This window comes from Coccidioides immitis (genome assembly GCF_000149335.2).
Source record: "Coccidioides immitis RS genomic scaffold supercont3.2, whole genome shotgun sequence".
Taxonomy (NCBI): Eukaryota; Fungi; Ascomycota; class Eurotiomycetes; order Onygenales; family Onygenaceae; genus Coccidioides; species Coccidioides immitis.
The window spans coordinates 2,932,471-2,945,245 of record NW_004504309.1 but is presented as its reverse complement, the minus strand read 5'-3'; the positions used below and the strand labels follow the sequence as shown (position 1 = coordinate 2,945,245).

Sequence of the window (12,775 nt, the reverse complement as noted above, 5' to 3'; positions counted from 1 at the left end):
TTGCATTTTCCGAAGATGGAGCTCTCATCGTTCGACTCTCGACGCTTACGACATAGCGTGGTCTCCTTTATGTATGATAGGCTTAACAACAGTAACCTTGATAGAGAGTCGACAATAGCCCAAGATGGTTGGGATATCGGACCTCAAGCTACATTGCCGGGAGCCGGAGTCGCTATGCCCCCAGTCCCAGGGTCGTCGTTATCCAGTATGCCGACTGAAACGCTTCCGTCGAGCCTCCAACCAACATTCTTCTTTAGGTTGAGCAGAAGTACATGGCTGGTCTTGATCTCTTATTCTGCAATAAAGCATGCAATAGTATGCTTAACTGAGAACTGAGAGGGCAGATTTTTCCTAGTAATAATAAAATCTTCTGCAAATAATTTTAGTATTTAAGCTGATGGGTCAGGCTCATTCTTTGTAAAGTCTTTCTCTATGGGTTTATTTTGGGATAGCCTGAATCTATTTTCTTGTTAGATAATTTATGTTATTCAAATTTCACTGCTTAATCTACAAGAACCAATTTTCAATTACTCTTGCATATGTTGCTTCAGTAGCTGGGGCCCGTTGCTTGTGATACACAATACTTTTACTTTTCTCCACCTTCTCTTGATATTGAGCAGTGAAATCTCTGAATTCTGTTTCTTAACTTGCTGCTTTTGCTGATTAGTCAGTCATTCAGTGGTGTTGCTAACCATTTTTCAAGATTGTACTCTGTAAAAGTAGACACTATAAATCTATTTCAAAGAAATAAGAGATTGAATTTGGATTTGAGAGTTAACTTTAAAAGAGAATCTCTATCTATTTAAGTCTTTTCATGACTAGTCATTGCTATAAATACTCCACCCTCTCAGCACAGAACTCACCCACCAATCTACTAGCTCATTCTTACTTGTGCTGGAAATCATCTTGCTCACCCAAGCATCACCATGCTTATGCAGTACTCATCTTTGAAGCAGCACTGTTGAAAGGTGGCCATGTGAATTGGCTGAGCTTAACAAGTAGGTTAAGTATGGCTGAGCAGACAGGAAGCCCTGTTCTCTACTTCCTATGGTCGTATGTGATATAGTGGAACAAGAATCAAATTATATAGAATTGTGGATAACTATGGTGTGGTCTGGCTGTTGGACAGGCTCGGCCAATTTCATATCGCTAACCCGAGAAGGTGTACTCCGTACGGAGTACTCCGTAGGCTTTTGGAGATCCGTGCGGAAGCTTGAAGTGCAATAGCATCAAGCAACGAACTTTGGTACCTTTCTCCATTCACAATTAATTGCAATGCTACATTAACATGCCTGAATCTAGAAAGAGTGTTATCCAGAGATACTACAGCGTACTCTGTACTCTATTATTATTTTTTGAATTTAATATGGCTGCCCAGCCGCATATTCCTCGATTTCCAAGTCCGCAGCGCTAAGATTTAATGATCACTAAATTTTCTAATGTCTTCAGCGGGTGTTTCTGATCAAAGCATGCTGCTACAACTCTCTGCTGGCTAAGGTTCATCTGTGTGTTTTCACATTTCTGCTTGGCCGTGACAATTCAGCCATTCCATGCAAGAAAAATCTGCCTATGTTTCATCTTCCAAGTGAGTGTCATCTCTTTCCTTTATCTCAAGTCTCTACTAAGAAATATGTACAGTATATCAATCGCACCATTTCAACGCCCGGCTCAGGCGCTCTCCCACCCTGGCTTCTTTTCATACACTTTTATCGAATTGATAGCCCAGTAACTTTGTAAAAAGGCCTCTGGATAATTCGCCACGAATTCCTCACACGTTGAGGTTACCGATGCGCATGGTGATTTTCCCCACACTTGGCCGGCCCACTGACCGCAGAATGTCGTGTTTATCACAATCCTCAAGTCCTTGAAACTGTTGGTGAAGCTGCAGTTTCCAGCGAAATGTGCTGTGGGCAGGCCCCATGTGTTTGGATCTGGTTTCCCCTGTGTAATGTCATATGGTATTTGAAAGGTGCGTGGGAAGAACCAGATTTTGATGGCGTCGACGGTCCACTCCGTTGCATACATGCCCCCTCCAACCGCATTGAGCCCAGCTCCAAAGCTCAAGGGGTCCTGTGATCTGACCTTGCATCCTTCGTTGGGCTTTTGTCCGGCGGCAGCAACATCGCAATTCGTTGTCGTCATCCGCCCAGTGGATTCTGCGTGTCGGGATACTGTGCAACCGGGTCCGGTGTGAAGTGTCATTGAATTCTGATACTCGAGATTGACCCCCTCATAAATGTCGATTTCTCCTCCATGAGGCCAATCGGGGCCGAACATCCAAAACGCAGGCCAAGTTCCGCATGTCGTAGTCGGAACGTGTGCAATGTCAACGATAAACAATCCCTGATTGTACACCTTCCTGCTCGTTATACGGACGCTCTCCCGGCCCATTGGTGCGACGTTTGTCCGATCCACGCTCATCCATGCCATGTTATCGCCAGAATAACTGCTGCTGAATCCGATCAAGCCATTCTTGCGGGCCTCCGGCTCTCCGATATACTTAACAAATCCTTGAGTGGGATCTGGTTCGCTAAAGAAGGTAAAGTTGCTAAAAAATGTATTTCCAGCATAATTGTCGACAAGTTCATAAACCGCCACAGCCTCATGCCAAAGAAGAGCAGAAACAAAGAGTAGAAATATATTAACCATCGGATAAACTTGATACTCAAGAAAGAAATTTACTGAAAAAGAGAGACGATTGGTATAGACGCAAAGAAATGTAATATCTGACTTGGACCATGCTTAAAATAGTTGAATTCATTTTCAACCTTACGGAGCAGATATACGGAGCACGGAGTACTAAAAAAGAAATTTCGTTTTTGAAACCCAGTAGAATGGATTGTACGGAGTAGAGGCCCTTGGATTAACAATTAATACGGAGTAAATGCAAATTATTTACGGAACTTTTGCTTCATCTGTCGCTGTTCAAGTAGATTGACTTGCGATTGGGACAACAGCGGTCAATATTACGGAGGTTGAATCAGGGGCCAGCCAGAACTCAATCACCAATAGTTTTGGCGCCACCTGCTGATCCATGACAGGAGTCAAAAGCGAGGACCTGCCAATAAAGATCCTCAGTTGACAAGTTCATAATAGGTTAAATTCGAGTTTCAAGCCACCAAGCCATGGCAGAAAATATTCACAAGAGCAATCAAGGGTACTCCGTAATGATTACACGTTATGTACTCCGTACACGATGCCGACAAGCAACGGATTGTGACGAGGGTTACATCCACCCACCGAGATGCAAAGTTACGATTCCGGTGGACTTCATTTGCAAGGCACGGAATCAACTTGATTTCCACCAAGATATATATCAAGATCCAGCCTGAGCTACTGCTCTCGAAGGATACCAGCAACTCTTCTCACAGCCTCGTCGTTGCCAATCTCATTTGGCACAACGTCAGCATTCTTCAAAATATCAACAACGTTCTCAATGATATCCCTCCGAATACCCTTAGTGCCTCCCTTGACAAACCTGACGTCTTTCAACCACTCAGTAGCATCTTCTTTTGAATAAGTGCATCCCAGTTCTCCTGTTCCCAACAATGCAACAACATGTGCTGTATCGGCTTCAAATGCAGCAATGCCCTGATCCAGAGCCTCCATGAGTTGCGTTAATCGAGGATCGTTTTCGGGATTGGGAAATTTTGAGGAAGACGCTGCAATATGCCATGAAGGCCATGGTGTAAATATCTCCCCGATTTTCTTTAGCGGAGGAGATGGAGTGGCGGGAGTGGCATCAAAATACGGCTTGGTGGTGAATTGCTCCCACATGAAGAAATCTGCAGTCGGATGCTCCGCATCCGACTCATTGGGACCCTTCCCCGTCACTCCATCTCGGAGTGACCCGAAAGGACCTAGGATAACCGGAGTAAGAGGTGCGGGAATTGGCCAATTTTGCTGCTTCGCAAGAACGAAGGACATGATATGAGATCCGCTAGAAAAAAAAAATAGTAAACATCCACACTCACTCACCTGGACAGCTGAATGACTTACCTTCCCAATCGACTCACACCCACCCTTCCACCTTTCAAATCATCCACACTGTCAATGTTCGCTCTCTGTCTCCCCGTGACAATGGCCCACCTCAAGGGCGTCTCTACCCACTGCCCAACCACTTTATATCCCCCGTCTGCATCAGGGCCTTTCTCAACCTGCTCCTTTCCAACCAACCCGGCAACCCAACCCTCAGTAAGACCAATTCCAATATCTATCTCATTTTGCCGTAAAGAAGTTATCATATGTCCGGTGCCAGAGGGGAAGGCCTTAAGGGTAACATTGAATGGGAGGGACGAGAAAGCGGATCGGGCAGCGAGGTGGAGGGGAGCCAAATAATGCTCTAGAGCCTAGTAGTTAGATATATCATTTCCAATCAAATCTGAAATCGGCAAGCCATTCTCGAATCTTTCACATTGTGAATTCTTCCGTTGCGTTGCTGGGTATCATCTGGACAGCAGAAAGATGGATAGGAGCGGGGGCGGGGCAATAAACAAAGTCAGCTCTTACCGGGCACGTAGCCAATTCTGATCGTTTGTGTCTCGGATGTCGCCATCTTGTTCTGTACAGCGCCGCTATAGAGATTGAAGGTTTTTCTTGGAACTTGAGCCTTTTGAGTTGGCGCTCAGAATGAAGATGCTAAGGTCTATCTCGAGCGTCCAGGATATCGTCATAGGTAGTACTGATGGTGGTGTCGGAAGCCAATGGGAACCAGCACCAAAAACTCGGAGCAAGTAGAAGCTCAGAATTTCTTGCAAAACTCGGTTAGATAACTGTCGAACGTGTCTCTAAATTATAATAATAATATCATCCATGCCCAGGTCTCATAATTAGCCATGAAAGTGACGGCGAAATGCGCAAATCCTGCGAGCAAATATTACATGGTCCATATCTCATATATCTCAAAAATTTCCAATCGACACCAAAATACGCCAAGTCAATCATGACAATCGCACATCTATATCTTTCATGCCCCAGCCATCAACACCATCACCAGAATTAGCAGCAGATGCCTTCTCAACTCGGCTGAGTTGCCCATGACCAAACATCCAATATTGCACACCCAAGTAGCAATCACAAACGCACTGTAACATCCCGCAAACTCGGAATGCCCAAGGAACCGAAGAGCCGTTATAAAAGAAATAACTCAATTTCATTGCATCTCCAAGTAACCAGGCTGTGAGAACAGAAAGGCGGAAACCTTTGCATGATTTCGATCTCTGGTTGGCGAGGACTTGGGGGACGGGAAGGAAAGCTTCGACACCTAGGCCGGCGAAACCTAGCAGTGTGATGTAGAATTCCGAATTCGAGATTGGGGGAATCAGGACATGGATGAGGAAAAGCGAGAGGCCAAGGTAAGCGAGGAAGGTCCAGTAACTAGATGATGTTAGTGACTTGAATATAATAATGGACGGAAAGCTAAGGATGGCTCTAAACAACACATACGGTCTGGTCGCTTTCCACTGCCAAAAGTCATACGGCCTTCTAAGTTCGGAATGGCCTCCGGGAAGCTGCCCGGAAAATGGTGTATGGTCAACCGGAGATTGGGGTCGATGGTCAAGGGCAACCTTCAGCAGCAGTATTTGTACTCCGATCATCATCATCGCCTGTAAGAGTAACGGAAACGAATAATATGCACCGAACCAATAAAACACCCTTCGGATCAGGACGTTAGAACCAGCGACCAACGAAGAGCAATTGAGGGACTTGGAAGGGACATACTTGAAAATCGACGCAACAAGCATTATTAGAGGTATATCCAATGAAAACCCGGCCGAACTTTTCGTCCTTTGAATACTATATATTTGGTCCGCATACGAAAGGATCGGAGAAATGACGAGGCTGTCGACGGCCGTTAGGGCATGCTAACCTCGAACAGTACAGTAAAATCCTTACAAGAGCGGAGCTGCGTACTCCATAGCTACCGAAACGAGCCCCATGGTGAATTATATCCCTCCTTGAACCTCCTCACCACCGAGATTCTCACCCCCTGATAGGTTGTAGGATTGAGGGGTGGTTCTCAGATCTTTCTGTAAGACCATTCACAACGACAGACGGAAAACGAGCAATTCAACCTGGGAAGCGAGCGCGCGCGACGGGCAGAGATGAGGCGTTGAAAAAGAGTGTCTAGACAGCACAATCGAAGAATCTTGGAGGAAAATTGCGCAGAAATCAAACTGTCCCAGCAGTCCTTCGGGGGTGCCTTTTTCCTTATTTTATTTTATTTTATTTTTTTTTTTTTTTGCGGTCCCCGGAAACGCTAGGGAGCCAGGAACGCTAATTCGCCCCGATCTCTCGTCAGGTGAGCGCACTCACCGAAGAAGCAAAGAGGAAAATACAAGGTAGGTTGCGACGGAAACACAACGTTTTGAAGCGTTGATTTCGGAGGGACTTCCTCTTGAACAGAGCGGGCATTGGTCCTCGAAAGGGGGGCCTAAGTTGTGTACTCCGTACCGCCAGCGTGTTGTCCTTGCGCGAGTGACGATTTGGCCAAGCAGCCCGGCTGGCCTGTGCGGGCTTGGCAGAGGCGGCTACACAAACCGGAAGTGAGCTTGAGAGCTGCGCCAATGAACGTGAAGCTCCCGCACGCCAATTATCAGGTGAAACGCACGTCTAACGGCAATTGAGAAATTTGAGGCAAGGGTGTTTTGACAGTCTCTATTCTCCAAATAAGTGGTATACGTACATACATCCAGCGTAGCAACATATAGGAGAGGCACAAATTTAACCAAAGCTTATCTTCCATGACTTCGTGATCGAGACAATCGGGTTCTTGACGATCGCGTAGGACGCCTTGCCATCGCGTGAACCGTGCCACTCCAAAGCAGCTTGAGCTTCACTCTGGGTACCCTTTTCCACAACCTGCACTGCTTGTTTGCCCTTCCATTCCTCAGGAGCACCAACAACAATGATCTTCTCGACATGAACCTTTGCCATGCTCTTCAAATACTTTGCCGTCTTCGGACCACTAGCTCCGAGGTTTTCCGACGATAACGTGGAATTATCGAAAATAAAACGACGGTGGATCAAAGCACCGCTTTGATAATCAAATGTCTCACCGTCATCCACGTAAAGTTCGCCTTCTGCATGCCCACTCTTGTCCAAGACAACTACAAGCGTGTACGGATCGAACTTCATCAGTCCGCTGCTTCGACGTGGCCTATCTTTTCTTGGGATAATGTGGCCACCTTGCATTAAGAGGGGAATCTTTTCTAGAGGGGCTTGTACTCTATGTGTCCTTCCGGCCCCGTGATAAACGGTATAATCAAAATAGTCGTAATATTTCTCGTCGTCAGCAATGTAGATGTCAACGCTGGTTGCCCCTTCAGTGACGACAGGCTTTGCGAGCAGACCGGTTGAACCAAGGTATAACTGGTCGTCGATTGCAAAACCTTGTTCATCTTGTGGGTGAAGATAATACTGCGGTCGAACAATAGGAGCGCCATCAACAGACGCCTGGTGGAAAGCGGTATACCATGCTGGGAGTAGTTGGTACCGAAGACGCAGCGCCTGAGTGATGATACTGGTGTATGGTTCACCGCTCAAATACGGCTCGCGCCTCCGGGTGTCGATGTGAGCATGTGCTCGGAAGAAAGGATAGAAGATGCCGGTTTGGTACCATCGCGTGAGAAGCTCCTTGCTTGGGTTGCCGAAAAATCCGCCAACATCGGCACCTGCGAAGGGGAATCCAGCAATTCCATTGTTCAAGACCATAGGTAGGGAAGCGGCGAGGTGTTCCCAGCTGGCTTGATTATCACCGGTCCACATTGCACCCTGACGCTGAGACCCAGCATAAAATGAGCGAGTCAGTACAAAAGGTCGTCTAATTTCACCCTTTTTCCGTTCAAGCAACGCATTGTAGGTCGCATTAACAAAAGTCATGCCGTTAATATTATGGACATCTCGATGTTCCCATCCACCATAGTGAATGTTGTCTTTCGGCATCGTAGTCTCGGGGCCATTGAAGACAGACGGTTCATTCATATCATTCCACAGGAAAGAGTTATGCTGGGTGCCCTTGAACGCATCATATTTGAACAAGCCTTTCCACCATTCTATCGCAGCAGGGTTAAAACAATCGACCCAGTGAGAAGACCCCGGCCAACACCAGCCATCATAGATATTCCCGTCCTTGTTGTTAACGGCCAACTTTTTATTCTTCAGCTCATCAACGATCGGGTAATTGGCTTCATTTTTGATATGGGGATCAATGATGTAAACCAGTTTGCGATCCGAAGCATCAAGCTGCTTCTGCATACCGATAGGATCTGGAAAGGTATGTGGATCCCAGGTGAAATATTTCTTTTGGTCCGTATACTCGATATCGAGCCATATCACATCATACGGGATTTGATACATGTCGAATTTCCGATCAACGTCTTTAACGTCTTCATCTGTCACATAATTCCAGCGGCACTGATGGTAGGCAATAGAAAAATGCTGTGGAAGCTGCGTGAATCCAGTGAGCTCCCCGTAGGATTTAGTGACGTCGTATGGGGTTGGGCCGAGGAATACGAACACATCAAGTTGTCCGTTCTCGGAGAACCAGTGAGTTTGAGTGTTGGTGCTTTCCTTAGCTCCAAGGGCAAGCGGGTTCGGCGTCTCCTTTGACTTCACAATGTCGACCCATGTTTCTGCAGCGTTTAGCCAGAGGACACCGACGGTAGATCCAGGACGGTGGGCATGCATGAAGGGAATCGAGCCATAGAGGGTCATTGGGCTGTTCAGCTCGTATTCAAAGACATCCGAATTATACAGGCGATACGGTTCGGTGTGCTGACCCTCTCCACCCCTTTAAGAGATTAGGTATTTCTACGCACAAAGAAAGCCAGGCAACTCACCTTGTCTCCTTCAAAGACATAGAATCGGCATGCTCTGGGATGCCAAAAACATGGGCGTATCCAGGAAACGTGATATCCAACCCAACGCTCTCAGGTCCTCTTGGTTTGGAATCGGTATTTCCTCCAAATGATTCTTCCCACCAAGTGGAGTCATCCGCTTCTGGATCATTCTCCTGGGAGTCGCCATTTGATTCGATCTTGGCCCTCCAATGCTCAATGTTGAGAAATCCTTTGTCATTGAACTTGATCTGTGTCTCACCATCGCGTTCGAAGGATATTCCGAAAGGTGAATGTCTAATCACAGCCTTAAATTCACCTCGGGGCCCGTATTTGACTTCCGTGACTTCGTTGTTGGAGTCTTTGTCCATCTCCGCCAGCCCGGTGCTAAGATCCCCAGCAATTGCCCACTTTGCAGCCTCATTGTATCGCTCTTTTCTCACAGTGCTTCCATGTCTCAGTTCAATATCCCCCTTTAAACGCCTTTCTTCGTCTATAGTGACCCGTGCAACGCCAGTTTTGAGAAATGAAACGGCCAAAGGAAGCCGAACGTCTCCATGTTTCGATGTTGATTTGATAACTGTTCCAAACAGTTGACCATTTTTAAAGCTGATTGAGCTAGGATCTAGTTTATATGGCGACGACCATGACGGCCCCTTATCGGAAATTGAATCGGCGAGCGCACGGTTGCGTTTGCAGAAGCCTGATTGCGAGCAAGTCTTGAAATTCTCGTGCTTAACCATGACTATAAGTAGAGCAGTTAAAGTCAGACAGTGTGATTTCGACGGTTTTGATGCTTGAACTTACGGCCGGGGACGACAAGGCATGAGAGTATGACGATGGCCACCAGGGTCAATGACCATACTGGAGCCCGGGAAGGCGCCATGAGGCGTCGATGAGAACCGAGAATTCAATTAATTTGAAAAAGACAAGGAGGATACATGTGAAATAATTAAATCATTAGCAGCAGTAATTGATGCTCTCAAAAGTACGAAGGCCAGATTCGTACCTTTGATCCGTGGAGGCTTTCGAGCAAGTTGTCCTATATAACACAGTGTTTACTCCGTACTCCGTCGATGTTCCAAGGTGCTTCATGGAAAGTTTGCTTGGCAGTCTTAACTAACAGCCGCCCTAACTCCGCTGCAGGATTTTAGCGCCGTTGGCCAGCATCAACCGATTTTCAAAATCCTCTGCCCCTCATCCATCCCACACACAACCGCTCTCTGACGCTCTGCTCTGAACCAATTGATATAGAGGTTCTATAATATTACATTCACAATGTCTCTTGAACAGACGTGAGTCTTCCCTCCGGTGTTCATCGTCCTGTCCTTGCCTAACCGGAATTTTACAGTTTCATCGCCATCAAGCCAGATGGTGTCCAGGTACGCGGGGTCCTGCTCTGAACAAACTGCCCCTCCTCACACGCTACAACCATATGACACAGCGAATCATTCCCCTAAAAGCCAGAATGCTGATATTTTTACTCCCAGCGCGGACTCGTCGGCCCAATCATCAGCCGATTCGAAAACCGCGGGTGCGTAGAGGTCCTGTGAGGATGGAGGGGCACCAGAGCTTAGTATATGAATAGATACAAACTCGTCGCTATGAAGCTTGTGTCTCCATCCAAGGAGCACTTGGAGAAGCATTATGCTGATCTCTCCGACAAGCCTTTCTTCAAGGGCCTCGTCACCTGTTAGAACTTTCCCGACCCTCTCACCTTCCACCATGTTAATCTGGTTTTAGACATGCTGAGCGGCCCCATCTGCGCTATGGTCTGGGAAGGTCGTGATGCCGTCAAGACCGGCCGAAGTATGTATTCCCCAAACTCATCTTCACAATTCCATGTATGCTAATCGTCTCCCTCAGCCATCCTCGGTGCCACCAACCCTCTTGCCTCTGCTCCAGGCACCATCCGGGGTGATTATGCCATTGTGAGTCAAAACTAGGTTAGCTTCATTGGGTAACACCATCCACTGACCCAAATATGTTTAGGATGTTGGCCGTAACGTCTGCCACGGATCTGACAGCGTCGAGAACGCCAAGAAGGAAATTGCTTTGTGGTTCAGCGAGGGAGAACTCATCAAGTACAAACACAGCCAGCACGAGTGGATCTATGAGGCATAGATTGTCGAAAGTCCATTTTAGATAGCCCCGATGTTGGGATTGGGGACATTAGAACAAAACCAAAGGCTGGTATCGGGCCGATAATGCCGCCTTTTATAAAATGACATTGCAAGTTTGAATTCCAAAACCAGTTCGTTATATTCCGTGGGTGCCATTTATTATCGACAAATGCAACCAGTATGGTACAAGAGCAACGTTAGGCAGATCGTCATGGTTTCTTTTTCAAATTCCCAAGCAAGCTTCGCGCCCCCCGTCCGACAGGGCCAAGTATATGTCTCGCGAACCATGGAGTTGCCCATATGCTCACTATGATTCGGGCCGGTAGCATAGCCTTCGTAATTGCGTAGGCAGTTGCAAACTCAAGGATTAAGCGCATTCCCTGAGTAGCATTGGCATTTGCGGCAGAGTCTGCGACACTATTTCCCCGTTCACTGACATTATTGACATTTCCCTCCGTCACACCACTCTCGACCCATCCCTTCCTCCGCAGCCATTTTCCGAATTTCCTCACGCCCTCGTCGAACGCGCTATTTCCCTCCTCGTCGCCCAAGGAGGGCATCCAACCGCCATAGTGGAATACTCCAACAAGCCCAAAAAGGGGTACGACAGCAGTTATTTCATGAAGTATGAGAAAGGATGTTATATGGGCGACTGGTGCGTTGACGAGAGGTGCAGTGTATTGTTGAAGAAATCGAGGTAGTCGCTGATTGAGTTTTTCAAACCGACCACGCATCTGAGAGTTCGGAGAGGAAGTGCGGGGAGAGGAGTAGTGCCGACATGCTGTTTTTGAGGTCTGATGAACGGAGACGCGGGTGGAGAAAAGGCTATGAAAGAGCGAAGAAGGTTTCATTACTCCGTATGGTCTGGTCAAAATGCAGATATGGTGGAAATCACACAAATCCTGTCAGCATCTGCGCACCGCCTCCTTCGTGTCACACAAGCGCAATGGAGATAACTTCACAGATAACAAAGTTGGATGAGTTAACTCTTCTGAGAGACCCAAGAGGATAGAAAGTATAATAGTGAAAGATATAAGTTGAGCGCAGCCATTCAGGGTTCCACCTCTTCCTAGGATTGCAAAAATAATACTCCGTAGAGTAGATGGATTTGCTTCTACTCCGTACAGGGACACTCCACTCATGTGGATTGGCTTGTGTGGGGTTTGCGGCAAAGTTGGAAAAGCAATTGGCAATGTCAATTAGCTTGCAACACGAGCCTTGACGACGATCAGTTTGACCATAAATCCACTTGGTTTTGTGTCTTGATCATCTGTAAGACAATGTTCGTGACCATTCCGCGCTCGCAAAACTACACGGTTGTGCGCTCCTCTGTCAGCTTGGCTGAAATTACTAACTAACTGACTGTACGGAGTAAGTACTTGGTACGGACTTTTGTCTTTAGCTGGAACTCTGGTGAGCCCCCCGCCAACCGAAGCGCCGAATGCAGGCGCCTGCAGCCCTAACTTATGCCTCAGCCCGCCCGGTTCTGGGGGACGAAAGCTAATTCTTTACCCCCAGCTTGGAAATCTACAGCAGACTTCCGGGCGTCCATGGTCTGTGAACTAGTTAAACTAGTTTCTACTAAGCCCTGGGGCTTGGTGATCCTCGACTTTTATTCCGTTCCATGTCTCAACTTCAGTCACCACCAAGAAGGTGACCCTGAATATGCAATTTTGCTGATAGGCCATTTTCATGAAGCTACTATTCCCATTTTTTTGTAGCGGTAGAAAAGAGGCTTGCCCGGTCGAAGATCCTTCAGTACACAAGCTCTAACTGGTAAGGCATATCAAGCTTCAGCTTACTCCCATCTTTGCC

The 12,775-nt window shown here is 47.1% G+C and overlaps 7 protein-coding genes across 7 annotated transcripts; 1 reads left to right on the top strand and 6 right to left on the bottom strand.

The window, feature by feature from the left end:
- Positions 1–389: 389 nt before the first annotated feature.
- On the bottom strand, positions 390–905 carry CIMG_11770 (uncharacterized protein; the record flags this gene model as incomplete). Its single annotated transcript, XM_012358686.1, has 3 exons — positions 390–459; positions 532–659; positions 864–905. 3 exons carry the CDS (start codon positions 903–905, stop codon positions 390–392), a joined length of 240 nt encoding a protein of 79 aa, XP_012214109.1.
- Positions 906–1,668: 763 nt separating this feature from the next.
- On the bottom strand, positions 1,669–2,649 carry CIMG_06566 (endo-1,3(4)-beta-glucanase; the record flags this gene model as incomplete). The annotated part of the gene is made up of 1 exon (XM_001242669.1): positions 1,669–2,649. One exon carries the CDS (start codon positions 2,647–2,649, stop codon positions 1,669–1,671), a length of 981 nt encoding a protein of 326 aa, XP_001242670.1.
- Positions 2,650–2,918: 269 nt separating this feature from the next.
- CIMG_06565 (uncharacterized protein) lies at positions 2,919–4,555 on the bottom strand (the record flags this gene model as incomplete). Its single annotated transcript, XM_001242668.2, has 3 exons — positions 2,919–3,940; positions 4,000–4,342; positions 4,510–4,555. The coding sequence occupies 3 exons, from the start codon at positions 4,553–4,555 to the stop codon at positions 3,334–3,336; spliced, it is 996 nt and encodes a 331-aa protein (XP_001242669.1). The 3' UTR covers positions 2,919–3,333.
- A 385-nt stretch (positions 4,556–4,940) lies between these two features.
- On the bottom strand, positions 4,941–5,939 carry CIMG_06564 (PQ loop repeat protein; the record flags this gene model as incomplete). The annotated part of the gene is made up of 4 exons (XM_001242667.1): positions 4,941–5,376; positions 5,446–5,655; positions 5,722–5,841; positions 5,896–5,939. The coding sequence occupies 4 exons, from the start codon at positions 5,937–5,939 to the stop codon at positions 4,941–4,943; spliced, it is 810 nt and encodes a 269-aa protein (XP_001242668.1).
- Positions 5,940–6,638: 699 nt separating this feature from the next.
- Positions 6,639–9,845, bottom strand: CIMG_06563 (alpha glucosidase II). Its single transcript, XM_001242666.2, has 3 exons — positions 9,645–9,845; positions 8,841–9,582; positions 6,639–8,791 (listed from the first exon to the last, which is right to left on the bottom strand). The coding sequence occupies exons 1-3, from the start codon at positions 9,721–9,723 to the stop codon at positions 6,724–6,726; spliced, it is 2,889 nt and encodes a 962-aa protein (XP_001242667.1). The 5' UTR covers positions 9,724–9,845; the 3' UTR covers positions 6,639–6,723.
- A 184-nt stretch (positions 9,846–10,029) lies between these two features.
- On the top strand, positions 10,030–11,199 carry CIMG_06562 (nucleoside diphosphate kinase). Its single transcript, XM_001242665.2, has 7 exons — positions 10,030–10,132; positions 10,189–10,219; positions 10,328–10,371; positions 10,426–10,529; positions 10,581–10,646; positions 10,704–10,768; positions 10,830–11,199. The coding sequence occupies exons 1-7, from the start codon at positions 10,116–10,118 to the stop codon at positions 10,959–10,961; spliced, it is 459 nt and encodes a 152-aa protein (XP_001242666.1). The 5' UTR covers positions 10,030–10,115; the 3' UTR covers positions 10,962–11,199.
- CIMG_06561 (uncharacterized protein) lies at positions 10,951–11,967 on the bottom strand. Its single transcript, XM_001242664.2, has one exon. The coding sequence runs from the start codon at positions 11,809–11,811 to the stop codon at positions 11,170–11,172; it is 642 nt and encodes a 213-aa protein (XP_001242665.1). The 5' UTR covers positions 11,812–11,967; the 3' UTR covers positions 10,951–11,169.
- Positions 11,968–12,775: the final 808 nt, after the last annotated feature.